Genomic DNA, 27,523 nt, shown 5'->3' on the forward strand with positions numbered 1-27,523 from the left:
TCCCTTCATTTCCCATCCCCTTGTCTTTATTTCAGCTGTTCTCTCTAATGGTGATGCAATAACACCCCTAATTCCAAATGGTGGATGCTATCCATTCTTTCAGACCCAGCTCAAATGCAACTTTCCCGAGGTACACTGGCTATTAGAGATCATGGCCCCGACAGAGCTCCCATGCCTTTATTATGGGGGCAAGTCACCCCCTACACCAAGTATGGATAATCTTACCAGTTTGTTTCCAATACTGAGCAAAACGCTTTCAGTCTAAGCCATAAGTTTTCAAATCTCAGCTGCACCCCTGCCTAGGAGAGGAACGCATAAGATTACCCACATGTGGACTCTGGAGCCAGAAATGTGTTAGACTCATGGTCCTGCCATTTACTAATTAAGTGACTTTGAACAAGTCATTTAGCCCTCTGTCTTAGTTTCCTTATATATAAAGTAGATACTACAGTACCTACCTTAGAAAGTACCATATTGTGAAAGTTCAAAGAGTTAGTAAACACATAGGTCTTAACACAATGCACAGAGGTAGTAAGAACTTGATAAATAGGGACTGTTAGGCAGGTGCCATGTCATTGGTATGTATGTTCCTGGCTAATAGCTACAGATGTTTACATGAAGGCCTGTTTCCATCCATTCAACCCGTATACCTATTCCTGACCTTTGATGTTTTCTAAATTTAGTACCTACTAAATCCCAGGCCAAATGTTAGGGATGCCCGGATTCCTAAACATGGTTTCTAAATCTTGTCCTACTCTTGGATCACTGATAATCTGAGTTCTCTACAATCATGAGAACTACATTAGGGACAGGCTCAGGGAACAGGAGAGGAAGAGAATGGGGGGAGGCATCACTTGTTATGCCTAATGCCTGGGGGGAACAATGCCAAATTTGTCTCATGTCCAAACAGCTTCTGGGGGATGTTCAGAGAGAAAAGACATGGGAGCAACTTCACAGTGGGCAGGACAACTAGCCGATCGTGATTCTCTTTCCTGGTCATCCTTAATGAAGTCCTACTAAAGAAATGTCTTGTACGTACTTGATCTTGAGCATTTACTGTGTGCTGGACTTGCTATGCCTGGGAGATGTGCCTGTGTTAACTACTCTATATGCATTCCATAACAGAACTCTAACATAAGAGTACCAATACCCTCACCTTACAGATGTGGAAATTGAGACCCAGGGAAAATAAGTATCTTGTGCAGCCAGAAAACATCTGAGATTTGGACTGATGCTAGGATAGTCTGACTCAAAAACCCCAGCCTCTCAGACATCCGGGATGACTGCAAGCACATGGATGCTTGGATCCAGGACGAGAGAGAAGCAGGTGGACCACAGTGGAGTTAAGAGCCCTGGGCCAGCCTAGCTCTGAGGCTGGTTCTCTGAGTGACCACGGGCAAGCCTCTGCCCTCCCTGAGCTTGTTTCTCCTATGAAGAGAGAAGGTTTAGGTCCATGATGTCTAGTCCTCAAGCTCTATTGTGCTTGATTCAAATGTGAAAGCAGAATGGGGTTACAGGTCCAGGGGGGAGTCTGTCCTTGGGGGAAAGGAGAACAGAGCAGAAAGAAAAAATGCCAGAAGTCTGGATCTGTCTTGCCTTTGAGTTTCTACACATCTTTCACTGTGATCTCCTGTAGTCTGCTAACACCTTTCCAGTGATGACCTCAAGACTGCTCACAGTGACAGCCTCCTTCATGGATAGAGGTGAGGGTTTAGGGGGTGGGGGCAGCATGTCATGTTGGACCCACGGGAGCAGGGCAAGGTCTGGCTTCAAGTGTAGGTCCGTTCCTATCATCAGGAGTTCTAGAGTCCTAGGAGATCAGAGAAGGAAGGGACTTCGCCATCCAATCCCTTCATTGTGATGAGGAAGAAACTGACGTTCCTACAGAGGAATCTCTTTGTCCAAGGTCCCTGGCTGATGGGAAGCATAGCTGGGCACAGAGCCTAGTGTGGCTTGTGACCCCATCCTGGGAACTCCTCCCTGTGCAGAGCTGTCTCTGTGTCTTCCCTCTAACACGGCAACCCTGAGATAAAAGGTAGGGGGCCAAGGCCTGCTGGTAAGAGCCCTGGATCGAGCGTCAGGACCCATATTGTTAATGCTGGCTCCGCCTTCACTGTGAAGCCTATGGGTCTCTCCAGGCCTCAGCTCCCTCATCCACACACTGAGAGAGTTGACTAAGACCACGGATTCCAATGAATGACCTGAAGGCTAATTGTGACCTACAATATTGGTTTATATGACCAATATTAAACTGGTTTCCAGTAAGTACTAATTAAGAGATTCCACTTAAGCCTAGATTCATGACTTTGAAGATTTTCAACACTGGATCTACCTTCTCACACAGTAATGATTAGTTGGAGCTAAGTATTCTCAGTCCCCACTGCTCCCTATCATCAAGCAACCTCATGCTGACCCATTGACATCACTTGCCAGTTCCTCCTTATAAAGCCCGTCTGAGGGCTTGCCCAACTCCCTCCGCTCCCTGCTGCCCCAAGCATGAGGCGCACTGTCCTCTGAGACTGCCACCCTACTGAGGCCAGCATTATTGGAATGTTTCCTGCTACTGACCTGAAATTTACCTCCCTTGCAGCCTTTCACCTCATCCTGCTCTCTGGGGTCTGAATGAACAGATCAGTGCCCTCTGACAGCTCCACAGCAGGTTGAAGACATGGACCATCCTCCTGCGTTTTCTCTTGAATAAATAGTCCAGGTCCCTGAAATGTTCCCCAGAGACATCGTTTCTAAGGCCTTTGGTGACCTGCTTCCTCTCCTCTGCTCAGATGATGAGTCTTCCCTTTGCAAGTCAACTCTTCCTTGCAGCCATGAAGGTCGCTCATCCCATGCCCGCCCTGAATCTTGCTCCTACTCCCCCCGGGGCCCCAGCATGGCTGGCGAGGCCTCGCCTACCTCTGTGGCCCAGCTCTCTTACTTGCACCTTGCCCTCCACATTCCAGCTACACTGCCTGCCTCATCGCGCTCTCTCTCATCTCCCAGGCTTCTCATGATCTGTCCTCTGCCTGAAAACCCGGCATTGGTTTCCTAGGGCTGCCGTAATAAACTACCACAAACACGGTGGCTTAAAACAACAGAAATGAATTACCTCACAGTTCTGGAGGCCAGAAGTCTGAAATCAAGGTACCAGCAGGATGATACTCCCTCTGAAAGCTCATGGGAAGAATCCTTCCTTGCCTCTTCCAGCTTCTGATGGCCCTAGGCTTTCTTTGGCTTGTGATAACGTAGCTCCCAACTCCACCTTCGTCTTCACATGGCCTCCTTCTCTGTGTGTCTTTCTAGGTTCTCTCCTCTTACAGTGACACCAGCCACTATATTACATTGGATTTAGGGACCGACCTAATTACAGTATAATCTCATCTTGCTCTTTAATTTATTACATTTTCAAAGACTATTTCCAAGTAAGGTCACATTCTGAGGTTTCAGGGACACATGAATTCGGTAGCAGGGTCGGGGGGCACTATTCAACCCAGTGCAACCCACCCTCCCCTGACTTCTCCAGGAAGATTCCACAGCAGACTGCAAAACAGGCCCTCAGTAGACCCGGCTGGGTGAGCAACCTTTCCTCGCTGTTTCCATGGCCCCTGTGCTTTCCCAGCAGAGCGTGATGTGAAGCACCGCAAACCCAGCCCCTTCTGCCTCTCCGCCACGACTGTGAGCTGCATGAGGGCAGAGACCTTGCTTGGCTCGGTTAGTTCTGAGTCCCAACTGACCAGCTTAGCATAAGGCACGTTGTGGTGGCCCAGTAAGTATGTCCTTTCCCTGCGCCCCTGCACTGCAGTCAGTCATGAAGAATCGGGAAGGCTATTTCCCAGATGTTTCCAGAACTGAGCTGAGCCCACGCTGCTCCACTCTGGCCCAGCACGTGCCCCACACAGGGCACCACTCACTGGACCCCCAGAGGTGTGAGGACCCTACCCATCCCCTCCACCTGCACCAAACGGCCTCCCTGTCTCTCAGCTCAACCCAGCCTGCTCTCCACACCATGGTCAGAGCTGTCACCAAAGACACAGGTTTAAATACAGCCTGGGCCTCCTCAAAAGCTCTTCCTGGCTGCCCACTGCCTGCAGGATCAGGTCCACCTCCTCCGCCCGGCATTCAAGGCCTGGCTCTCCAGCACGGCCTCAGCTCGCACCTCTCTGCCCTCCACGAGCCTGCACGAGCAGTCTGTGCCCCGTCCTTCTGGAAGCCTGGCCGCCGTCCCGTTCCTGGATGAAATCCTGACGCAGTGAGTCCCCAGCAGGTTTTAGGAGCCTCACTGTCTGTCGGCTGAAAAACAGCGTTATTTTTCCTCTGTGAGTCTCTCTTGGCTTGGGACTCACGGCTGTGTTTGCTTCTGGCTTGAGGACAGCTCTTTCCCTCTCTGGGGCCCCAGTGAGCACGTTGGAGAGGTTAGCGTGACCTGACGCTAGACGGAACTGAGTCTTGACTAGCTAGCTAGGCTGCCCACCTCATTCCACCCCCTGATCAACAGGACAGGGTACCACAGCCAGAGAAAGCTCACATTCTGTCTGGGTTTTGGGACATCAGAGGCCCCCGCCCCTGCTGAGCTCTGGGACCCTGGGCCACACCTAACTGGCTGTTCACCCCAGCGTCATATATAATAGGCCCAGACCCTTGTTCTTAGGCAAGGGTGGGAGTGGGTGGAGGGGAGGGGTTGGAAATGCACAGGAAGATGGAAGGAGAGAGATCCTGGGACTGAGCAAGACAGAGACTGAGAAGTGATAAGAAAAAGGAGGCAGAGACAGGGCATACAGACACAGAGAGGGCAAGCATAGGAGAAGCAGACGCAGACACAACAGGACTGAGACAGACAGACGGGACGTCAGAGTGCTGGGACAGAGGCAGCACCCGTGACCAAAGCAGAGAGAGCTACAAGGTTGTGAACGGGAAGGAGGGAAAAGAAGAGCAGAGTCAGAAACAATAAGAAACGGACAAAAGCGGGTGGGGAAGAGAGATGTCAGAAGAGCAGGAGAGGGTGCAAGGACAGAGGAAGAGAGGGAAGAAAGGCAGGAAAAGAGGGAGGGAGGAAGGAAAGGAGAGGAGGGAGAAATGATTGAAGAGAAAAAAAGGACCGAGAGAGTTTCACAGTGGGAAGGAAGAGCCAGTAAAGAGCAAGGCAGGAACTGCCAGGCCCATCCTGGCTTCTTTCCCTGGTGTGTCCTGGATCAACCTTGGGCCTCGGCCTCAGCTCCCAGAGGCTGCAGCCCAGGCCCCTGGTCAGCACGGAAGGCTTCCTCTGTGCATCTCTCTGTCCCCCTAGGACCTGGAAGTCCCCTGAGGAGCTGGCCCGATCACGCTGGGGACTTGGCTCAGGAGGCCCATGTAACAGGCCGGGTCACTGAAGCTGGCAGAGAGAAGGGGTGTGGAACCTTAGGCTGAACGAAGCTCTTCCACCCAGACTCAAACCCTTCCGTCCACGATCGTCACGGGTTTGAGTCCACGTCCTTGCCTCCATTATTTCCTAAGACGCAAGGCCTCCAAATTCATCTGAATTCATGAAACATTCTTCAGGATGGCTGCATTCAATCCCTCTTCTACAAATGGAGAAACACAGGCCTCCAAAGCAGAAACTCCTCATCCAAGGCCTCATGGCTGCTGACGGCCAGACTCAGGATGACCCTCAGGTCTCTCGCCTCCCATCATCTGGGCAAGCATTTAAAAAGCCAGCCCTGAAGGGCTCCTGATGACTTTCATGCTTTTTCCAGTAAATTCTGTGCTGATTCTTGGCACAAAGAGAGGAAATGAAGAGGGCAGGGTAGGAATGTAAATAAAAGGAAACTTTGGGATTCCATCTAATATGTAATTATCATATCCATGGCGGTGGCCCCAGCTGCCGCTTCAGTACGCTGCCCAGGCTGTACCCAGGCAGGGGCAGGAGGTGGGGGGTGGGGTGGGGGTGTCCTGGAGGTGATGGGAGCCCAGCTATGATCCATCCAAGGCTCTAAGCCCCCTGGGCTTTTGGAATAGTATCTTTGGGCCAGGAGCCTGGACTTGTTTGCAGACACATGTGGCAGTCTGGAAACACTGGGAAACAGCTCAGCAGATGAGAGCTGGAGATCCTGGACGTCTCAAGAATGGCACTGGGAGGACATCCCACGAGGAGCAGGGGTCCTTGTACAGACTCAGGTTCAACTGTTCGCATGGCACTGCCAGGATTCAGAGGCAGGGAGAAGTCTGGTGTTCAGTGGAGGCCACATAGCTTTCAGTGTCAAGACTCAAAATCTGTTTCCCACAGTGTTTCCAACTTATCTGAGCATGGATCTTCGCACCAAAGATCCCTTTAAATGGTTTCTATCCTTGACCCCTTGCCATTTCCACATATCCAATTCTTCTCATAATCTAGTGTGGTAATTTCAAGTTCAAGCTTTGCAAATAACTTGGCTGCATTCAAATCCTGTCCTCTCCACTTACTAGCTTTGAGGCTCTGGTCAAGGTATCTAACTTCTCTGGGCCTTAGCAGCCTGATCTGTTTGACTAAGAATAACAGTCACTGCCTTAGAGAGTTGTTTTGAGGATTAAATTAGAAAAGATTCATGACAGATAGATAAGCAGGTAGGGAGGTAGACAGAGAGACAGAAAGACACAGGAAGACAGAAGCAGAGATATAAGACACAGATATAGACCCCAGCATGACACACAGTGGATGTCCCCTGAGTATTTGGGAAGGAAGTGAGTTAGAGATGGGGAGTGAGTGAAGGGGAGAAGTCAGTATTCTCCAGGTTGTTGCACTGACTCGGAAATTTGTTCCAAGTATTCAACAACTATTTACTGGGTTCTTTACTGGCATCAGGCATTGTTCTAGGCGCCAGGGATTTAAAATGAAGAGGGCGGACGCAGACTCTGCTCTATGCAGCTGATAGTCTAGTGTGAACAGACAGACAAGTAGACTAGATATTAAATCACTACATCTTTACCATGTGCCATGGCTTTGTGTGTCTGTGTGTGGGGCAGGTGGGATCTATTGTAGAGAATGTGGTCAAAGAAGGCCCTTCTAAGGAGATGACATTTAATCATGGACCTAAAGGAGCAAAAGGTGCCAGTCACGGGAAAAGCCAGGAGAAGGCCATCCCAGGGAAAGAACAGTAGAAGCAGAGACCTTGAGGAAGGTACATTCTAGTACATTCTAGCAAGAGCGCCTCAGGGGGTTTGAGTAAAGGAGTCAGTGTCAGAGATGACGGAGTAACTTGCTCTCCCACTGGAATGCTCTGGACCTAGTGGTCAGCAGCGCAACCCCAGGCGCGATGGCTTCTGTAAAGCACATAGCCACAAAGTGTAGCAGCAGGGCTTATCCCTCCTCCTTCCACCGCTTAGTAAGTACCGACCACGAGCCAGACGCCGTCCTGTGTTCTTGGTGTGTTTCAGTTCACTGAATCCTCACAATCCTATGAAATAGGCCCTACTATGATTCCATTTTACAGAAGACAGAACTGAAACCCAGAGAGGTTAAGAAATCTGCTCAAGGCCACACAGTGTAGGTGTTGAAGCCAAGGTTAAAAACTCACCTCTGCCTGATATCAAAGGCCTAATCTTAAAATGTGTATGCGTGGTGGGGTGTGGGGCATGTGGATTCAAAACTTCTATTGTCCTTCCTTTTGCTCTTTCTGACAGCATGATCGTGGTAACTTTTTATCTTCACATGATCTTATGACAAATTCAAAGCACTTTCTCATATACTATCCAGTTTCATCTTTGCAACAACTTGAGGAGGTATAATTAATTATCTTCATTCCATGGGTAAAATTAATTAGCCCTGCTTAATTGCTGAGGAAGATGAGGTGTGAAGTACCTTCCCTGGGGATCTGCAAGCAGGGATGTGGGTCCTCCTGTCCCCAGTGTTCTTCCCCTTGCAAATGTTTGTTTGCAGTCAGAAGGCCCTCTTCCACTCATATCCTTACCAGGTATTGCTGACAGTTCCACATGTGTGGGTAGACAAGGACAGGGACAGAATATGGGGAGAGGGGAGGGGTAGGTGGGTCGGCTTGGGTATGAATCTCAGCTTTATCTCTTCTTATCACGTGACTTTGGGCAAAATACTTACTCCTTTAAGTCCCAGTTTTCCCATCTGTGAAATGAAATATGAAAATGACGACACCAGATCGGTAGGGTTACAGCAAGGCTCAAACGAGACAGCACATGTCACATCCTTAGCACGGTTCCTGACACACAATGAAAACTCAGTGGACTCTTACTACCACTACTTGACTATTATCCCGGAAGTACTGGAGGCTCCATGTTTACCTCAGTGTGCAAGTCTTGGAGGTCATCGAGTTTAACCTGTCCATCCCACAGCCAAGAACTTCAAGGTCAGAGGAGGGGGAGGAACCGGCCCCAGGTCTCACGGGGAGCTAGTGTGGGAACTGCTGTCTGACTCCAGACCTCAGGCTCGCCACCACGCGCACCACGCCTTCCCTCCTCCAGGGCTGTGGTTTTCCTTTCACTCCTCTCCTCCAACTCCACCCACCCTTGATAAGGAGCATCCCCTGGAGCCTCTGGTCCCACCTTGGATGTTGGCACGTGGCTGCAGGACCCAGGCTCCCTTGGCCTTCCCTTCACAGAGCTGAGGCCAACGAGGTGAGGGCGGGCCTGTGGCAAGCCTCTGAATGTGTGGGAATGAGCCCCCCACCCTAGGAATGAGGCCTGGCTGCTGCTGTGTGTTTGCTCAGGACCCTTTGGCAGTCATCCACGATCAGAGAAAGGAAAGGCAGCCAAGACAAGACAGAGGCTAATTACCTCGGGTAATAGGAAACTGGGGAGCGGCAGCAAGAAGGGTGTCTAGGCCTCTGGCCAGGCAAGGGGCAGGGACCACGGATGTCCAGCCTGGCCTGACTCATCCACCTTGAGGGGGGGTTCTTTGCTCAGGGTCGCCCTCAGTCTCCGACAGCCCAGAGGTACAGGAGCTGGTCACACTGTCAGATCTTCTGGGGACCCTCTCCCTCTGCTGCTCTTTGTTTTCATTCAAAAGTAAGACAAATGAAACAAACAAGGAAATTCAATTTAAACAGGCCCAAGTGCTGATGTTTCTGTTTTGTTACACCAGGGTGAGCTTAGGACAAAAAAAAAAATCTGCCTTGACTTTCACTCCTCCGATTAATCTCAACTCTGCGGTGCTGTGTAAAAGCACATGGACAGAGGGGCTGCAAAAGCAACTTGCCTTCCCAGGTGGGGGCAGAGAGAGGGAATGGGGATTCAGGGGGACCAGATTCAGAGAGAGAAAGACAGAGAGACAGAGACAGAGACAGAGAGAGAGAGAGAGAGAGAGAGAGAGAGAAAACGAGCGCGAGGAACCAAAACTCAAGAAATACGGTAGAGAAATTGAGATACTCATATAGAAACAGAAACTAAGAGAGTAACAGAAAGGCAAAGAAGGGATGATTGGAAGAATGGCAGACAAAGCCAGTGAGCTACACAGAAAATACTCACAAGAAAGGGAACACAAGGCAAGGAGAGACAGACAAGATGCAGAGAGGTATGGCAGGGCAAAACAGCAGTGAGAGAGGTAGGAAAGTTGGAAGGGCAAGAGCCCAGGAGGAGAAGACAGAACGAGGGTTAAAAAAAAAAATTCATGGCAGAAGTCTGCACTCCCAGAACTCTCCAGCTGGGGTGGATCTAATGCACCTTCATTCTGAAGATGCTGAAACCGTAGGATGAGGAAAGGCTGTGAACGTTACGTGCAAGGTCTCGGAGACAGAAGTGGTGGTAGTGAGATGTGATGCCAGACCTCCTTCCTGAGAGATGGGTCCTCCATGCCCATGTCACCCTAATCTCTCCATCACACCTACTGATGGCACAGATGCGGGGCTTGGTGCCCAGCTGTGCTTAACAAAAACTTGGGGGTCTGGACCCATGCTGTCTTTTCACCCTATTTCTACCCCAAAGGATCCTGAGTGTTTACTCTTTCCGGGGTAATGAGACCCCAACCAGCCTCATAGAGAATAGCTCTTCAGACAATGTTTGCTGAAAAGTAAGTGAGTTATGAATGAGTGAATAAAAATGTGAATGAATGAAAGAACTGATGAATAAATAAGTGAATGAATGATGGTGTATAACAGTGAATGTACAGACGGATAGATAGATGGATGAATGAATAGATGGGATGGAGGAATGGATGGATGGATGAATAAAGGGAAGAGAGAAGGACAGACGGATGGAGATACAGATTAATGGTTGGACAGAGTGACGGATAACTGAGTGAATCACTGAGGAAGTGAATTAAAGAAAAAGATAAATGAGTTGAATGCTTGGTCAGTAACACTCACTTTGTCAACAACTGCAGCTTTCTAGATAGGTAAGGGAGGCAACCTACAGTTTCATCATTAAAGAATAAAGAGAGCTGGTCTCTAGGACTCTGCATTATAGCTTACGATGACTGCATCCAGATGCATCCCTTTGTGCTGGGGAACAAAGGGAAAAGGAGCCCCCTTTCCCTCTGAGATGAATGGATGAGTCTCAGAACGACTTCCTTTTGCATCTCCAGAAGTGTAGATGCAATTACCCTGGCGTACTCTTTGAAGGAGTGATGATGACACTATTACTAAGGGGTTGCATGGATCCATTAATAAAAAAAATTATATATTATATATACATATATACACAATACACACACTACACACACACACACTTCAGATATGCTAATCTAATATTTCTCAGGAGAGATAGCATGGAATTGAGAAAAGAACACCAGGCAGGGACTCCTGTCTTAGTCCTCCTTGCTAACTTGCCACTTTCCCTCTCTGGGTTGCAGATTCTTCCTCAGTAGGATGAATGGTTTTGAATTACTGGCCACCCCGGGCCCTTTAGCACTAGCCCTGTATGATTCTGTGACTCACTGTGGTCATACTCTCCAACGGACGCTTCTAAACCTTAGAATATCAAGGTGAACAACAAACAGACTGGCCTATAAAACACCTGGTTGGCCTGGACAGACGACGCCTGCCTTGCCTCCCAGATCGAAGCCGTCCTGTCTGCTTCATGCTCCCCACACACAAAGCAGGTCTTACTTGTAGAGACCGTCGGGCTCCAGACACTTGAAGATGACGGAGTAGATACTGACTTCAGGGACCTCTCCATGGCTTCGACCAGCTGCTACACAAGATGTGCCCAGGCCAGAGAGTAAGTCATCGGCAAAACTCAGGAATTCTCCTGGAGGGAGACAAAGAGAGATGAGCTCCCCAGCTCAGGCCTTGGTGAGCAGACATGCCTGCTGTTGTCCAAACCCATCAAATGTCTGGATACCATTAGTTAAGAGGATTAATGGGGAGAATGAGCACAGGATATGCAAATGACACAGATCAGTGTCTAGCCCTGATGACTCTTCGTTTAAATTTATCCCTGAATTTTCTCAACTGTAAAGTGGGGATACTAATACCTACCTTTACAAGGCTGTTCCAAGGCTCAAATGAGGTAAATTATTGTGTAATAAAAATGCATGAAAAGGCAATAACGGGACAGTGCTTTCTGTCTAGAGTCACAATTCCGGCCTTGTCACCGCCATTAACTTCCTCTTAACTCCTAAAGCAAGGCTCTTCCTCCTTGGAATTGCAGTTTCCTTCCTTATATAAAGAAGGAGTTGGGCTAAGGATGTAAAATAGATTTATGTCATACGGTCAGTCTTACGCACTGGTCCTGGATTCATGGAGTGTTGTATTGAGATGGGCAGAGACCAGTCCAGCTAAGGGGGTGGGGAGAGTTCCATGACTGATGAGTGATAAAGGTCATGAGACAAAAAGGGACAGTAGAAGAGCAAGTGCCCCCAATTCCATGATTTCTAAAAGTGAATCCAGCCACTGGATTTGAGGAAACAGCTGAAGTTTACTAGAAATAGGGCTAACAGGATCAGAGGAAGACTAGGAGGCACTGAACGTCTGGAATCTCGGGATCCAGGCTTAGCTTTGTTACGAATTTGCTGTATAGTTTTGGGCAATGAGATTCCCATCTCTGCTCTAGTTTTCTGTAAAGTGAAGGTGCCAGAGTCACTATTATGATTTCCAAATAAATAAATAACAAAATAAAAACACAGATGTGCACAAAGATTAAGTTATGAGGATAAACATTGCAGTACTATTCAAACTAGCAAGAATGTAAACACAACTAAATGTTCAATGATACGGAAGCAGCAATATCAATTATAGTTCAATGATGCAAGGGAATATTTTATAGCCATTAAAAATAATATTGTGGAAAAATATGAAGTTATTTGAAAGGATATTCATGACATAGAAAGTTCAAAAACAGGTTACACTATTACCGAATAATTTAATTTTGGTGGAAATTTTACACATACATCTATTTAGAAAAAGAAGAAATACAGCAAATGCATAATAGTAGCTTTGTCTGGAAAATGAGATAATGGGTACTTTTTCTCTCGTATTTTTGCTTATCTCTATTTTTAAAAGTATCTACAATGAACATGTACTGCTTTTGCAGGAAGAAAAAAAATCAATAAAAATTACTTAAAAATAGATAAAGTAAATGAGCCAGACTAAACGGGCTCTAAATTCTCTCCCAGTTCTAAATCTGGATGATTTAGGAGCAAAGGAGGCATGTGAGGTATTTTATACCATATGGTATGAAAGTCTATGAGGCTTCCCAACTGTTGATTCCTTGTTTTCCTTCATGCCTGGGATGAAAGGCCTTACACTCTCTCCCTGCTTAGATTCTCAGCAATAAACAAGAGGAGGATGTCCATCCAACTACCTTCTCTCTACTTGGGATTAAGGACAGTCTCATATGACAGACCCACCATAAAATACTAATGTTGGTTCTAGTGTCTGAGAAGACAGGGAACTGGATGAACAGACTTTACAGATCACCTCCATGTGGTCCTTTAAAGAAAAGTTTCATCCTTTACTGGCAAGTGACTCATGTAACACTTGTCCGTTGGAACTACCTAGACAGTCCTAGGATTCTATCATGTGTTTGTCCCTACAGTCCCACATAGCAGATCTGATGAGTAGTGTTTCTGTTTTCCCTTTTTCACAAAGACAACACACAGTTCACAGACTTGACATGTAAATGCCAGAGCAAGTGTCTGAACCAGCCTAATGTCAGTGACACACAAGTTCAGCTGCTGCCGTCAGACAGACTTGGGACTGCAGTCACATTCCACCATTTATTACAAGTCTCTTAACTTCTCAAATCTCAGTTTTCCTTTCTGCAGCAAGGTGTCAATGACTCTTTCATGAGTTTGGAGTCTAGAAAGACTGAGTCTAGCAAGAAAGTCTGTCTAGAACCAGAGATTTTGCTAGAAAATGAAGAGGTAAATTAAACCTTTTTTCATCACAAATTTTGACAGCCCCTATTTCTTCCGTAGGCTTCTCATGTCAAACTTCTTCCACAACAAAATCATAAACCAACAATGTCTTCCCGTAGGTACCAAAGCAGAACAATGTATGGGGTGAAAAACAGAAGGGGGAAAGGGGGATTATTCACTGGATGGAGTAAGGGCTTTGTTTCTCTTGTTTTTTCAGGATTGCAAGTCTGGCTGCTGACATTTGTTTTCTTTGAGCTTGGATCCATGACTGTCTGCCTTTCAATTTGTTTCCAGATAGCCATAAAAAGAGCTGGCCCTTCATAAGGGAATTCAGCATGCTTGTGGCCTGTATTAACTAACTGTCTTCAAGCCAAAAGGTGGTTGACATTCATTTTCAAATGGGCATAGCTCTCCAGATACTTCCATGCATTTTAGAATAATTTAGACCATGGACAAAAGCCCCATAAAAATGTCTGGTCAGGAAGATCGGTACACAGTTGTAAGGTTTACAGTTTTAGATCAAGAGAAGAAACTGGATAATGTGGAGTATACAAGTAGTCTTATCAAGGACATTATAAGGGTTATTTAGTGTCCAATTCTGTTTGGGATATGGAGATACATATATATATATATACATATATATATATATAAAATAACCTTCAAATGAAAAGGGTTAATATGACATAGGAAACTGATATTTTAGTACCAACTTTTATTTTTCCCATTTAATCCTCACAACATTCAGTCTTAATAAGTTAAATGTTAGTATTTCTGTGGTAAAGCTGAAGTTCAGCTCACAAGTTTAGGAAGAGACAGAACTGAGATTTGAACACATATCCTTCTAATTCCAAAGCCATACCTTTTCTTTTATGCTATGCTGCCTCCTAGAGAAAGTTAAAAAAAATGATAGTGTTACAAAGCAAGCTTTCTTGATTCTTTTCAATTTGTGATTGAATGCATGCCACTCTCATAGCTCTACGGGCTTGGGAAATAAAACAATAAAAGAAATGGTCCCTGACCTTCTACAGCTTGTAATCTGACAACAGGAAGGGTTGTTAAATACAAGAACAGACCCATAAAGTAAACTGCAAGACTGCTTGTTTTGGATCCCCAGTCCAGGTTTAAATGGAACCTAGAAGGAGACAAGTGAAGGACCCCTCGCTGTCCTTCGTCACCTAGTGGAGGGGGACTAAGAAAGGCCTGGGGGCTTCTCTATGCACAAATGCGAATCAGTGCAATTCAACACACGCACTGCGGTTCCACAATGTATCACAGCCCACATCTGGCAGTGGTATCATGGAATGAACAATATGGCGCAGCGGTGAAGAGACTGGGCTCTGATTAACTCCTGATACATTCCCGCTTACAGCTTTCCCTGGGCAGGTTTCTTGACTCTCTGTGTCCATTTCATCATATGTTAAATGGGTATAATAATGGCACCTAATCTAACAGTATTGCTCTAAATATCATATCAAATACAGTACATGTGTATTGCTTACAGATCAGTTCACACATCTGACATGCAGTAAGAGCTCAAAAAATGTATCAGCTCTCATTGTTATTATTGCTTTCGTCACGACAGAGGAGAGACATAAGGACCCTTAGAGATTATTTTTGTCCAACCTGCTCCTTTTCCAGGTGACAAAACTGAAGCCCAGATTTAAAAAAAAAAAAAAGGGGGGGCATATCCATGGCCATACACAGAGTGGGAGGTAGACCTGGAACCAAACTGGGTCTCAAAACTTGATCTCTTGACACCTACAGCTTATGAGATAATTCATATCGGCCAAGGTATGAGATAATATCACTGAGAACTGAAGAGCCTCCAGAGCCCATGCTCCTCAGTTTCTGACCACCTCTATTCAGCATGACTGTGAGCTGTATTTACTAGGCATTTACTAAGTGCCAGGCACTGTACAAGGCACACAGGTCCATCCCGCCGTCTTCTTAAAATTGGAATCTCCGAGAAAGACAGAACGCCCAGGAGAGGCAGGAGGAGGGGTTCAATATGTTTCACGGACGCAATACATTCTAACTGCAGTTTGTGGATGTGAATATCTAGAACTCCGGGGTAAGAAGAAACATACACGTGGTGGCGGCTGAAGCCTGTCTTCTCTATACCCACACTAACCTTCAACCAGATCAGCTCCAGCTTGACCTATTTCAGTTACTAATGGTCCATGTTTTATGTAGGTTGGGAATAGAAACTGTTTTTAAAACCCTGGCTTCAAAGTTCTACTGCTTAAAATGTTTGAATCCTAAAACCCTGCCACATTCCCTGATAGGAATATAGAGATACAGGAATGCTGCAGCCCCATTCAAGGCTTCGCAGCTACTCCCAGGCAGGGTCCAGAACCCAAACCCAGCTCTTCTGCCTCTACGCACCGTGCGCCTCCCACTAGGACACTCCGCCCAGGGCACCTCTGTCCCCTCCTCCCTAGGATGTCCTTACAGCCGCGTGGCTGAGCCCTTCCAGACCCAGGCTGCTACCGCCGCCTCGCCCATGCCTGTCCAAGACTCTAACATTCTTTTTCTGTTTTTCTTTCCTTGAAAACAGATAGGGAGTTGGGAGTTGCTGTACAGGAATGCGCCTGTTCCCCATTATGGCTCTTCTGGGGCTGTAACCCGAGTGGGCTTGGGCCAGACCCCCACACATTTCTTTATCCACTCAGACGCGAGCCTTGCTCTCATTACCATCCCCAGAAAAGGTCAATCACAATTCTGCTGAACCTTCAGAACCAACCCAACAAAGCACAGAGCGATTGTTCTAAAGGTCCCACCCCCTGCCTCAGTTCTCTCTCCCCCTCCCCTTTCATCACTCCCTCAGTCCTCCTCCTCCTGTTTCTCCCTCCACCCCCCTTCTCTCTCCCTCTCTCTGCTTCTGACTGAGTTGAGGTCACAGTCAAAGCCGGCCACAAGAGCAAATTGAAAACAGGTTGGGAGAAAAGCAGCAAAGAAATTCCAAAATGGAAGGGGCGGGAGCAGAGAGTTATTTAGCCCAGGTGGGGAGAAAGGTCCCTGCCCAGGACTCCGCACTCTTTTCAGGAAACGCCAAGGGGATTTAGAGGCCACTCTGGGCCTGGCCTCTCTCTAACCTACGGATGCTCTTGGCCGCAGTGCCCAGGGAGAAGCTGGGCTCTGCCTTTCCCCACCTTTTCTTTCCTTGGGCAAATTCAGACATTGACTCTGAGACCTTGTCAGTGACAAAACACATCTTCGAGGGCCTCACGCTATTCAGCTGCAGTTGGCTTGCTTCTTCCAAAACACACTGTTATTTTAAATTAGGAGAACCAGTGCGTGATGGTTCTCACATTTACTGTCATGGCAGTATGGGGCAGGAACAAGAGAATGGGTTTGGGAGGCAGATGAGATCCAGTTTTGAAGCTGGGCTCCCCCACTTATGAACTGTATTATCTAGGGATGGGTGATTAATCTCTCAGAGACAATTTCTTCATCTGGAAAGTAGGTAATCATGAGAGAATCAGCAAGGAATAAATCAGATAATATATGCAGTGTACCTGCTACGTGAATGGTTTACGGGCGTCAGTGCTCCCTCACTCCTGCTGCCTCATCCTCACCATGTCTCATCAGTTTGTCTGATGGCAAAAGTTTTAGTGATCAAACTCAACTGGTTTTAGATACATTATACAATATCTCATTCCATAGAACTTTCCCCCTTTTTTGGGGTAAAATGAACTAATTTTAAAAGGAATAAAGAAAGGAAGGAGAAAAGGAAGAAGGGAAGGAAGGGAGGCAGTTAAGGAGAGCGCGGAAGAAAATGTTCATTTAGCTCTTATTACATGATGTCAACAGTGCTAGACATTTTTACTTAATTGTCTTGATTAAACATTCAAAACAACCTTGTCTTGATTAATATTCAGTACAACCTAATGAACTAGGTTAATTGTGCTTCTACAAATGAGGGAACAGTTTCAAGGAAAGTTAGATGCCTTGCCTAACGAGATCCACCATCTACCATTCCTAAACGGTAGAGAAAAAGGGAGAACCAGGACATTTGTGATCCAAAGTCTGTGCTTTTCCTTGTGCACTACTGTGAGATGCTTTCAGTGGGAGTTGTACTTTGGTCACCTCTGTGTCACCAGTACCCAGCACAGGGTTGGCCATGTAGGTATTTGTGGAATTCTGTGAAATCAAACTTCAGAATTGAAGCCTGGATCCACCTTCATCTCCCCAACCCCAGCACCTGTCATGGGAACCTTCTTTTGGGGGAACCAGGCTGCCTCCTGCATGATCTCTTTCAGGAGTACACAGGGCTCCTGTGGCACAGGAGAGAACGGATTGCCAAAAAAGGTGACAAAGTGTAGCAAGTATCTACTGAGAGCCCGTGTGCCAGGTGTTGTGCTGAGGGACTTCTGGCTCATCCACACACCAGTCCTCACATGGTTTGACCTGCTCTAAAACCTGTCTCCTTTCACTAACAGCACCCCAGTTTTCCACCCCAATTTCAGTCCATATGATTTCAGTCCATATGGAAGCCACGGCTTCCTCCCTCCTCCAGAGATGCGTATGTGATGATGGCGTGAAGGTCCATGTTAGAGACCAATGACAGATGAAGAAGTGACCCAGGCCTGATCAGCCAGACTCACTCCTGGGACAGAGACGAAGTACCGATGACATCATCTGAAGCCTTGGATCAGCTGTGTCTGAAGCCAGATATAGCCTTGGATATTTCAAATACATGACTCAGTATTTTCCCTTTTCTGTCAGGGCTAGTTTCCATTTGTTTTCTGTTACTTGCAACCAGAAGTCCTACCAGATACAGATCCTGTGAGGTTGATTTTATGATTGTCATTTTATAAATGAAAAATAAAAAGTATCCACAGGTATTCAGCAAGTTGCCCAAGGTCACACTCCATCTAAATATAACAAGGCTGGACTTTAAATCCTGAGCTGTCAGACTCCAAAACCTCTGAGCCTTTCCCATCGTGAAACACTGCGTAGGCAAAGGATACAAAGATTCTATTATGCAACAAATCACAGTATTTCCAATGTCCTGCTTCCTCTAGCCTTGTCTTCTGACCTCACTGCCTGTGTTCCCTTCCTCATTCACTCACTCTAGTCATGCTGGCATTCTTCCTCCTCCTCTAACACACCAAGCATGCTCCTACCACAGGGCCTTTGCACCTGTGGTCTCCATGCCTGCAGAGTTCTTCCTCATATCCTTACCCAGATCACTGCTTAAATGTCACTGTCTCAGGAAGGCCTTCTCCAGCTACTCAATCTAATCTAATCATTCTCTATCCCCTATCCCTACTTTATTTCAATTCATAAAACACATTAATCTCTCTCATATACTGAGGAATCAATGTACTGTCTGTATCCCATGACCAAGAGACTTTATTCACTTAGCAAGGTGCCTATACACAGCATGCTCTCCAAAATATTTGTCTAGGGAATGACTGTATTTACTGTGTACTGTATACCAAGCCGATGCTGGGAACACAGCACAAAGAATGTCTTAGTTTGTATTCCCTGGAAAGCAGAGTCTAAGAGAAGGGTTTGGGTGCAGATGGTTCATTTGGGAGGTGATTCCAAGCAGTGGGCATGAAGGAGAAGGGAAGAATGAGACAAAGGAGAAGGGAAGAATGAGACAGAGAAGAGGAAAAGTCACATCAACATAGAGGTGCATCGTTAAGTTTGCTGCTGTGAGTGACCTTCTGAGGAGTGAGCAGGGCATCTCCCAGAATTGTCTGGCTGAGCTGGAGCACCTATCCCCCGACTCCTGATGGGCATCTGTCGAGAGCCTCCGGGGAAAGTGAACTTCCCTCACTTCTTCTAGTGCGGCATGCTTACAGGCGGAGGGAGCGCCCTCGGTCTTGTACAAGGCCACGAGACAGAGCGGAAGTGTGCATTTGAGGTCACTGGCAGCACAAGGGCGGCCTGGGTGCGCACCACAGCTGCAGCCGAGATGCCCACGGGCCAGGTGGCTGCTACAAAGACCCAATCTCTTGCCTTTGAAGAATTTATAGAAAGAGCAACTGATAAGCCTTCCTGACTAGGGGTCCACTGTTGAAACAGTCCACAGACAGTTACCCCCCCACCTGCCAGGGGAAGGACCACACACCGCCGACACAGTCTTGAGCCCCCTCCCTGCGGTGCTCATGGCTTAGCAAAGTACAATTGCAATGGCTGCTTTCATGGGCGACCCGAGGAAGAGTCTTACAACTTACTATTGATACAGAATGTAATAATATTAACCTCAGCATTAATATGCACTTGGCTAATCGAGCCTGCCCTTTTCTACAGCTGGATTACTTAGGGCCATAAAAGCCCTCGTCATCCCCACCATCTCAGGACAAATGATGCTAACACATTTGGCTGGAGTGGGTATTGCTAACATGCGTGCGAGGCCGATCTGGGGACCGGTCTGCGGAGGAGGAGAGGGTGGAAGGAGAGCCAACCCCCACCGCCCTCACCATCACTCTCTGGGGACCACAGTGGGTGTTTACAGCCGTCACAGCACTCATCCATGGAGGGTTGTCTTTCTTTCCTTTTTCAAATCGCGTTCTTAAACCTTCCACTGTGGTGAAGTGGAAAGAACCTACTGTGCAAAATGTGCTTCTCATCAGATTCTCGGTTCCCCGAACACTCCCAGCTTTCTCTGGGCCTGACTCTCCATTCAGCATCTCCCTCTCTGTGCAAAGAGGCAGAAACCTCGTGTGCTGATGGGGGGCCCTGACAGCCCCTCGGACCACAGATGTGATGAAACAGCATATAATCTGGCAGAGCTGGGGTTGTTATTCACATTTTTTCAGGGAGAGAAGAGAAGGCTCAGAGAGTTGGGGCGTGCTGCCCAACCACACAGCTACTACAAAGCAAAGCTGGGACTCGAACCTGGGCTGAACCAGTTCCAGGGCCTGTGGTTTTTCCACCACAACACGCACCTCCTAATTGTGTCTCTGGGGCCCTCAGTCTCCTCGTCTCTAAAGGGAGGACTTCCATATCCACGCTGCAAGGGGCTCATGAGGAGTGAATATTAAATTAAGTCCATAAAAATCAAGAAAGTGCTTCCTAATCTGCGAAGTGTGATGCACATGTCAAAGACTGCTGTTAGGGGACAGCCACAGAGTGTCACGTAAGATGGTAAAAATATCAGGTAGGGGATTCCGGAGCTAGAAGGAGGGAGAAGAGGCCATCCTCTGGGAGGCACAGAGGAATAACTGTTGGTGTTCAGCCCCAGAGACACCCCAGGGCACAAAGTGTGATGATGAAGGACCTTTATGGACTTGGGAACATACCTGTCGGTGACACAAAGAAAGTCCTGTGTCACAGGAAAGGAGAAAGGTGCTGGGGGTATGAAGATGCTATAATGCAGGGAAATCTAGGGCTAGCTTCCTGAGATCAGAGCCTCTGGACTCTTCCCAGCTCTGAACTGGCTTCTCTTCCTTCATTCTGGCTGAAGTCTCACCTCCTCAGAACCACCCCCCACCGCCACCTGCCCCGCACCACCCTCTCTAAAGCAGACACATTCCACCTAGCTCAATTACTGTTCATCACAGGACATTTGATTCTCCTCTGAGCGCTAGTGATGACCCATGGTTACTACAGTTGTTCATTCACTTCGTTATTTTCACTTGATTCCTAAAATGTTAGCTCCGTGAGTTCAGCAGCCTTGCCCATCTTGTTCTGTCTTGTTTGTGGTCTCCCCAGTGACTAGCAGAGTGAAGGACACGGTAGCCATTCACCAAAGAGCCACTGACTGGATCAGGGAGGGGTGAGGCTGCAGAGGTAAGCAACTAATGACTCAGTCAAGGCTTTGTAAACATCTTGGGACAACTTAAGTTTCCGCTCATATCTAGTATCTTTCCAAAAACTTTTCTTGGTCGCCCCTCCATGCAGCAAGAGTCAGGTCCTCCTCTGAGTTCCCATCATTGTCCTTAACCCACTGTTCTGTGATCATCTGCTCAGTGTCTCCCTCCCCAGTGACTGGGAGGACCTATGGGAAGGGACCTGGCCTGCCTTACTCACCATATGCGCCCTGCGATGGGTGTGCAGAACAAGCAAGTCAGTGAATGAGCAAGACTTCCTTTCCAGCTGGCCCACGAGGGGAGCGGTGGGCTAGGGTTCCTCGTGCAGCAACCTTTGAATTGTGTCAGAAAGAGCAATCCCAGGAGGCCAGCAGATCTTGCATGAAAAAGCAATGAATCAGGAGTCAGAGGACATGAGCTGCACCCCTGCCTCCCTATGAGACTCTCTACAAATCAGTTACCCGTCTCTGCCACTGCAAATGGCCAGGATGGAAGGAGAGTGTGTCAGGTGCTCCCCCATCTTTTCCCTGATCCAGGTAACCCCAGTGTTGCGACCCCTCTTTATTTTCCTCTGTTCACGCCTATTACTCTGCTTCCTCAGTCCCAGTTCCCTGAGCTCTGTCTAGTTGTCAGACGCCCCCCACAACTCAGGAAATTTCCTTCATTAATATTACTGCTTCCTGATCTCTGCCCACCTCTGGCATTTCTGCGCAGCCAAGCCGTCTGCTGCATCGCCTCAGCCTGAACTGGCTGCCCATGAACGTTTGACTCTTGTCTCTACAATGAGAAATGCCTTTCTCTTCCTACAGCCCTCTCCTTTTGTAAAGCCCTTTACAGTTTGCATTGCATGCCTCCCTACCTCCTCATCATATTTAAACTTTACAAATGCTTTACAAATAAGGTGGGCAAGACAAGATGGAAGTGAAAAGTCCCATTCTACAGAAGGGGAAATTGAAGCTTGGGAAAGCGTATTGGGGCTGGATCGCACATTTCCTGACTCTTGACTGGTGCATTACCCTGTGCTCTTGTCTTCTCATCCAGACTGTGAGCCCAATCATGAACAATATAGCTTTACAGGCACCCCTGTAGTGAGTAACGAGGCACTAACCCTTACTGTGCCCTCCAAACACTACTGACTTAGACAATTATATTTACTAAGACACCAGTACCAGATCCCCTGTGGGGAGGGAAAAGTAGCAGAAAAGGCAGTATCGTACTCAGTCCTGGTTTTAAAACCTGACTTGGCTAAATGACTCTTCCAAGCAAGTCACTTAATCTCTCTAAGCCTCATTTTTCTTCACCTGTAAAATTGATGTGAAAATGCTGATATTAAGGGAATCAATGGAATCATAGTAAGAATTAATTTAAGTAGTTAGCACAGTGCCTCACACATGGTAAACATTCAACAAATGGCAGCTTTATTGTGGCTGGTACTGTTACGAAAAATGCCAATTAACAAAACATTTCATATAGGGTAAGTAGAGAGGAGAAATTTAACAATCCAAGGAGAGTGAATTACCCCTGTGAATTTAGCACTTCCTGCTCCTTCCAGATCAGAACTGCATAAACTGTCCACCCAGAGGTTAAAAACTGCTGAATGCCCAAAGCTTCCCCCCTTTTCTAAATATAAGCCTCAAAGCCTGGGGTTAGCAGATAGCTGGAATATCTTCAACAGATAAGGGAGCCTGTTTTGTCTTTCTTCTTTCCCCTTGGGGGGAAATCTAAGCTTCAAGCCCAATCTGACCAGGACCCTCCGAAGGTAGCCTCTGGGGACCCCATCAAGGCACCAGGGAGGATAGAATGAGATCCTGAGTCCATTCCATTACCCAACCCACTTCCCCACCACACTTGCACACGCACGTACACACAAACGCACACATCTCTCCCCACCCCATCCCTGTGCTCAGGCCCTACAGCAGGCCTCCAGGAAGGTGGAGAGAAGGCCAGCAAAGATGAGTCAGGTTTTCTGGTCGTGCAAGCAACACCGTTCCACCGGGCTGAGGTGAATCACTGAGAAGGAGGTGGGAACTGGGGGGTGGCAGAAAGAGGTAGACTTCCAAATGAGAGAGACAGAGACACAGAGACAGACAGACAGAGACAGAGAAGGACAGAGATGGAACTAACACAGACAGTCAGAAAGAGAACCACAGCCAGGAAATACTAAGAAACAGAGAGGCTGGAGTAGAAATTGACAGTGACAGAACAGAATAGAGAGAGTAAAAGGGAGAAAGAGTCAGAGACAGGTGGGGAGAGGGGAAGGAAGACAGATACAGGTAGAGATCAAAACAGAAATGGAGACAGAAGGAGACCAAGATTAAAAGAAACAGGGAGGGAGGGAGGGAGAAAGGAGGGAAGGATGGAAGGGAGGAAGAAAGAAAGAAAGGGAGGAAGGAAAGAAAGGAAGAAGGAAGGGAGAGAAGGAGGGAGGGAGGGAGGGAAGAAACTACCTGAAAAGAGAACAAGACAAGACCAAAAAAAAAAAAAAAAAAACCCGCAGGGGCAGAGAGCTGTAGAGAGTCAGAGAGCTGGAGGCTGAGGACCAGCCCTGCAAGATGAGGGACGGAGGATGCCCTGGCTCTCCTTCTCATCCCATTCTCCATGGCCCTACCCAGCGCCCAGAGGAGACAGACCTTGGGCCCAGAGGGAGGATGCTGCTCCTTTCCCTCTTCAGCTTTGGACCAAAAACCAAGACCATCAAAAGCCCTGTTTTCTCACAGCCTGGCTGGAGGAGGGCCTTGGGGTCCCTCTTAAATCCCACCGGGAGAGGTGACTTTCTGAAGAGGCCCAGAGGTCAGAAGGGTTTCCACCAGAAACAGGCGCCCTTAAGCATCTGACCAGGGCAGTGACCTCCGGTCCCACCTATCCCAGGGGAAGTGATCTGGAAGATAAAGGAGGGAGAGTGAGTGGGTGACAGTCATTTTCATCCAAATCCTTCACCGACCCCTCCCACACACAGATTTTTTTTCTCACTCTCTACTCAAATGACTCCCTGGCCTTGCCATTTATATTAAAATTTTCCTTTAAATAGAGAAGGGGAAACAAGTTCTCTCTTCAGTCCACAATGAGAGCTATAAAAGGGTTTTTAAGCTTGGAAAATTTGGCTGGTCAGTTTTTCCTACTGTTTAATACATGCCTTAGGTTACACTGAATGGGTAAACATGGTTTATAAGAGTCTAATTCATACCTAACTCTGTGAGTTTATAGCCATGTATATATATATATTATATTATAATATATAAAGTATATTATACCTATATAATATTTGCATTTATATAGCATATATATGTAAAACATTTGTATATATGCATGGATATATACACATATACATATATACAATACATATATTTTTTTACATATACACAAAAAGCACACACATGAATACTCACATATATGAATGTCTGTGTGTGTAAAAGCAATCCCTTAAATTTATACAGCTCCTTAGAATTTACAGAGCCCTCTCATTTGGTCCTCACAAACCTGGGAGGTAGACAGGGTAGGATTATTGCCCCCAGTTTACTGGTACCTGTGGTGAAGGCAAAGTCCCCAGGCACCCGAGTCCTCCAAGGGGTCACAGCCCACGTCACATTTCCCCTCTCCACAGTCAAGCAGACTGACTTCATGAGCACAGGTCAGGTGGTGCCCACTCTGGACATGCAAGGACCCAAAGGCAAGGGAAGCCTGAGGCATCACCAGCTCAGGGCTTCACTTTACAGGCTGGAGGACTGATGCTCAGAGAGTCACTGCTAGGCTATATGATACCTCTGTGCAAATTAGAAAAAAATCCCTTCCTTTAGACACCTTCTTTCTATGTACCTGAAAATAGCCTTAGCACTCTGATTTCTTAGAACAAGACACCTGATCAATGATTACTACATGTTTGCGATGTCTACAGTTGGAATGGCGAGCTTTTACATGTGGTAGCATTCTGCATTGCAAAACCTGTCCGACTGTATGTGGTGTTCCTAGAAGTGAGCCTGGCCAAAGTCAAGGCAGAGAGGAGGGCAGGAGAGACGGCTGGGAAGGGCAGATGAGAGAGGGACCAACCTGAATTGCTGGGGTCCAAGAAGACAACTCATTTCACTTAAAGCTTAGCAGGAGAATAATAATGAGTAGTGTTTTTATTAAACACTTAATCATGTCCGATGCTTGCAGTAACCCTTGAGAATAGACTGTACATCTAACTACAGCTTGTATTTCTGCCTTGTCTTCTCAACTAATATTAATAATAATTTGACCATTCACAATCTTTTGGGTGATATGCCTAGTATGTCATGTACTTCATTGCATTTCAGCTTCACAAGAACAAGAGCTATATTCCACATTTAGATGTCGATGTCAAGGCTCACAGAGGTGCAGTGACTTGCCCAAGGTCATGCAGCAAATTGCATGGCTGAGATTTGAGTTTTATAACGAAAGGACAGAGGTAGAGGTAGAGATATTGTCACATGTCACATCCTCTGAAGATAACTGAAATGTTTTCCACACTCAGTCACTCCTGGCCATCCTACTACGCCAGTCCTCACTTGTGTACAGGGCATCAATATCCAGCAAAGGGAAGGGATTTGCCTCAAGTTACATCTCATCAAGCAGCAGCCAAGAATGAAAGCAGCTCTCTGGCTTCTCATTCTGTGTGTTTTCCTGTGTCCCACAGTCTATTCATCCTTTAATCACATTGAGGCTGTTGATGAATGGAACCATCTGGAGGATATATTCACAGTCTCTGCTCTGGGGACATTACAGGGGCTCCAACTCAGCCTTTCCCTGGTACCTAGCTTGCCTCCTCATTTCCGCCTCCCCCTCACCAATGAATGCAAATGGATACGAAAAGGAAGGAAGGGAGGAAGGAAGGAAGGAAGGACAGGCAAAGCAAAACAAAATCAAAGCTAGGAGTCTGCCGTAACAGGACACCAACAGAACTGGGCTTCCTGCCTTCTGCATCCTCTTGTGTAAATAGGAATAAGTACTCCCACTTTGATGGAATGTTTTAAGGAATTAATGTGATGTAAAGTGTCTGGCCCAGTGCTTGCCCTTGATGCATAAAATATGTTTCCAAGACAAGGAGAAGTGGCTCTTGGCCTGGGGCACTCACACTGGGCTAGAACTTTACAGTGTCCATCGGCTCCTTACCATGGCCTGTGACCCAAGTGATCCAGGGCCTCACTACTGCAGCTCAAGCCCCTTCTGCTCTCCCCTGGCTGACTCCACTTCCGCGACCCTGAAGTCATGTCACCAGAGAGCGACTCCCTGATCACCTTAACGGAAATGGTACCCCCCAGCCTCCATCCCCATATCCTGCTTTACTTTCCTTTCAAGCACACAACAGTCTTTGGCATTACATTGTACATCCATTATTTTGTCGTCATCTCCGCACCCCCACTCCATGACAGGGAGGTATTTTTGTTGCTCTTGTTCAGTGCTGTATCCTCAGTAGTAACTGGGGTACACAGTAGGTGCTCAACAAGTACGTACGGAATGACTGAACTCATAGCTCCTCAAGAGTTCCACCAAGAGGCTAGCCAGGCTGACATTCTGGTGCCCATTTTATACATTAATAAACTGAGGCCTGGGGATGTGAAGAAACTCCTCCAAAGGCCTTCAGCTGGTAAATGACAGAGGAGAGGCTGGCAAGCTGAGCGGTCAGACTCAAATCCAAAGACCTTTCTGTCCCTCCAAGTTGTAATTCCCATTACCGGCGCCCTTCACCTCCAAGAACACACTGGGGAGTGGTGATTCTTGGGATTCTGTTGCCTAGGTGACGCCCCCAGAGAGGGAGGTGTGAGGGGTGATTGCCTCATGTGTTCCCCACCCAGACACGGGCCTTGCCAGGGCCATCCCTGCAGACAAACCAGAGCACGGGTCCACGGCTGGGAGCAGGAAGCAGAGCATCCGTGTTCCAGACCAGCCATCAGCAGCCAGGAGGAGGAAGGGACTGGTATCACGATGGGAAAGTGCGGGAAGGGGGCAGGAAGGGGTTGCTGGAGCCCTCTCCAAGGCTCCAGAGAGCCAGGTGGGAGGAGTCCCGGTGCCCTTCAGAGCAGTTTCCGCTCTATAAAGAGGCAGTGACTTACTTCATCCCCCGGAGGTTTCCACTTGCCTCCTGGGGATAGCCAAGCCCTGCAGGGGCAGGAGGGACTCACTGACTCCTCAGTTCTCTGGAGAGGAAGGCGTGGACGTGGGCTGGGCTTTGACTTCCTTTGTGACTTACCTTGCCCTCTCTGGATGTCCGTTCTCTTGTCTATAAAAATAATTCTCGGGCCTCGAGGAACTCTGGGGACTGGTTTAGGGGAGGCAGCATCAAGAAAAACACGTCACCTATCACATGCCCATGCTACCGGGTGGGCCCTGTGCTTGGGTCCCGACACACATGATCGCTTTAATCCTCACAGAAACATGAGGTCAGCATCCTTATGCTTATTTTTCAATTGAAGAAATGGAGGTGCAAGGTCAACTCATACAGATGGTGAACAGCTCATGCTGGGGTCAAAACCAA

At 47.4% G+C, this 27,523-nt stretch overlaps 1 protein-coding gene across 10 annotated transcripts in view; it reads right to left on the reverse strand.

Annotated features, from left to right (window-relative positions):
• Positions 1–27,523, reverse strand: part of ASTN2 (astrotactin 2) — an 800,822-nt gene that overhangs the window by 39,626 nt on the left and 733,673 nt on the right. For all 10 annotated transcript variants that reach the window (XM_032478291.1, XM_032478290.1, XM_032478299.1 and 7 more), the window contains one exon: positions 11,013–11,154. In XM_032478291.1, the coding sequence (XP_032334182.1) occupies positions 11,013–11,154 (142 nt within the window). The remainder of the gene's footprint in view (positions 1–11,012; positions 11,155–27,523) is intronic.

Source organism: Camelus ferus, chromosome 4 (genome assembly GCF_009834535.1).
Source record: "Camelus ferus isolate YT-003-E chromosome 4, BCGSAC_Cfer_1.0, whole genome shotgun sequence".
Taxonomy (NCBI): Eukaryota; Metazoa; Chordata; class Mammalia; order Artiodactyla; family Camelidae; genus Camelus; species Camelus ferus.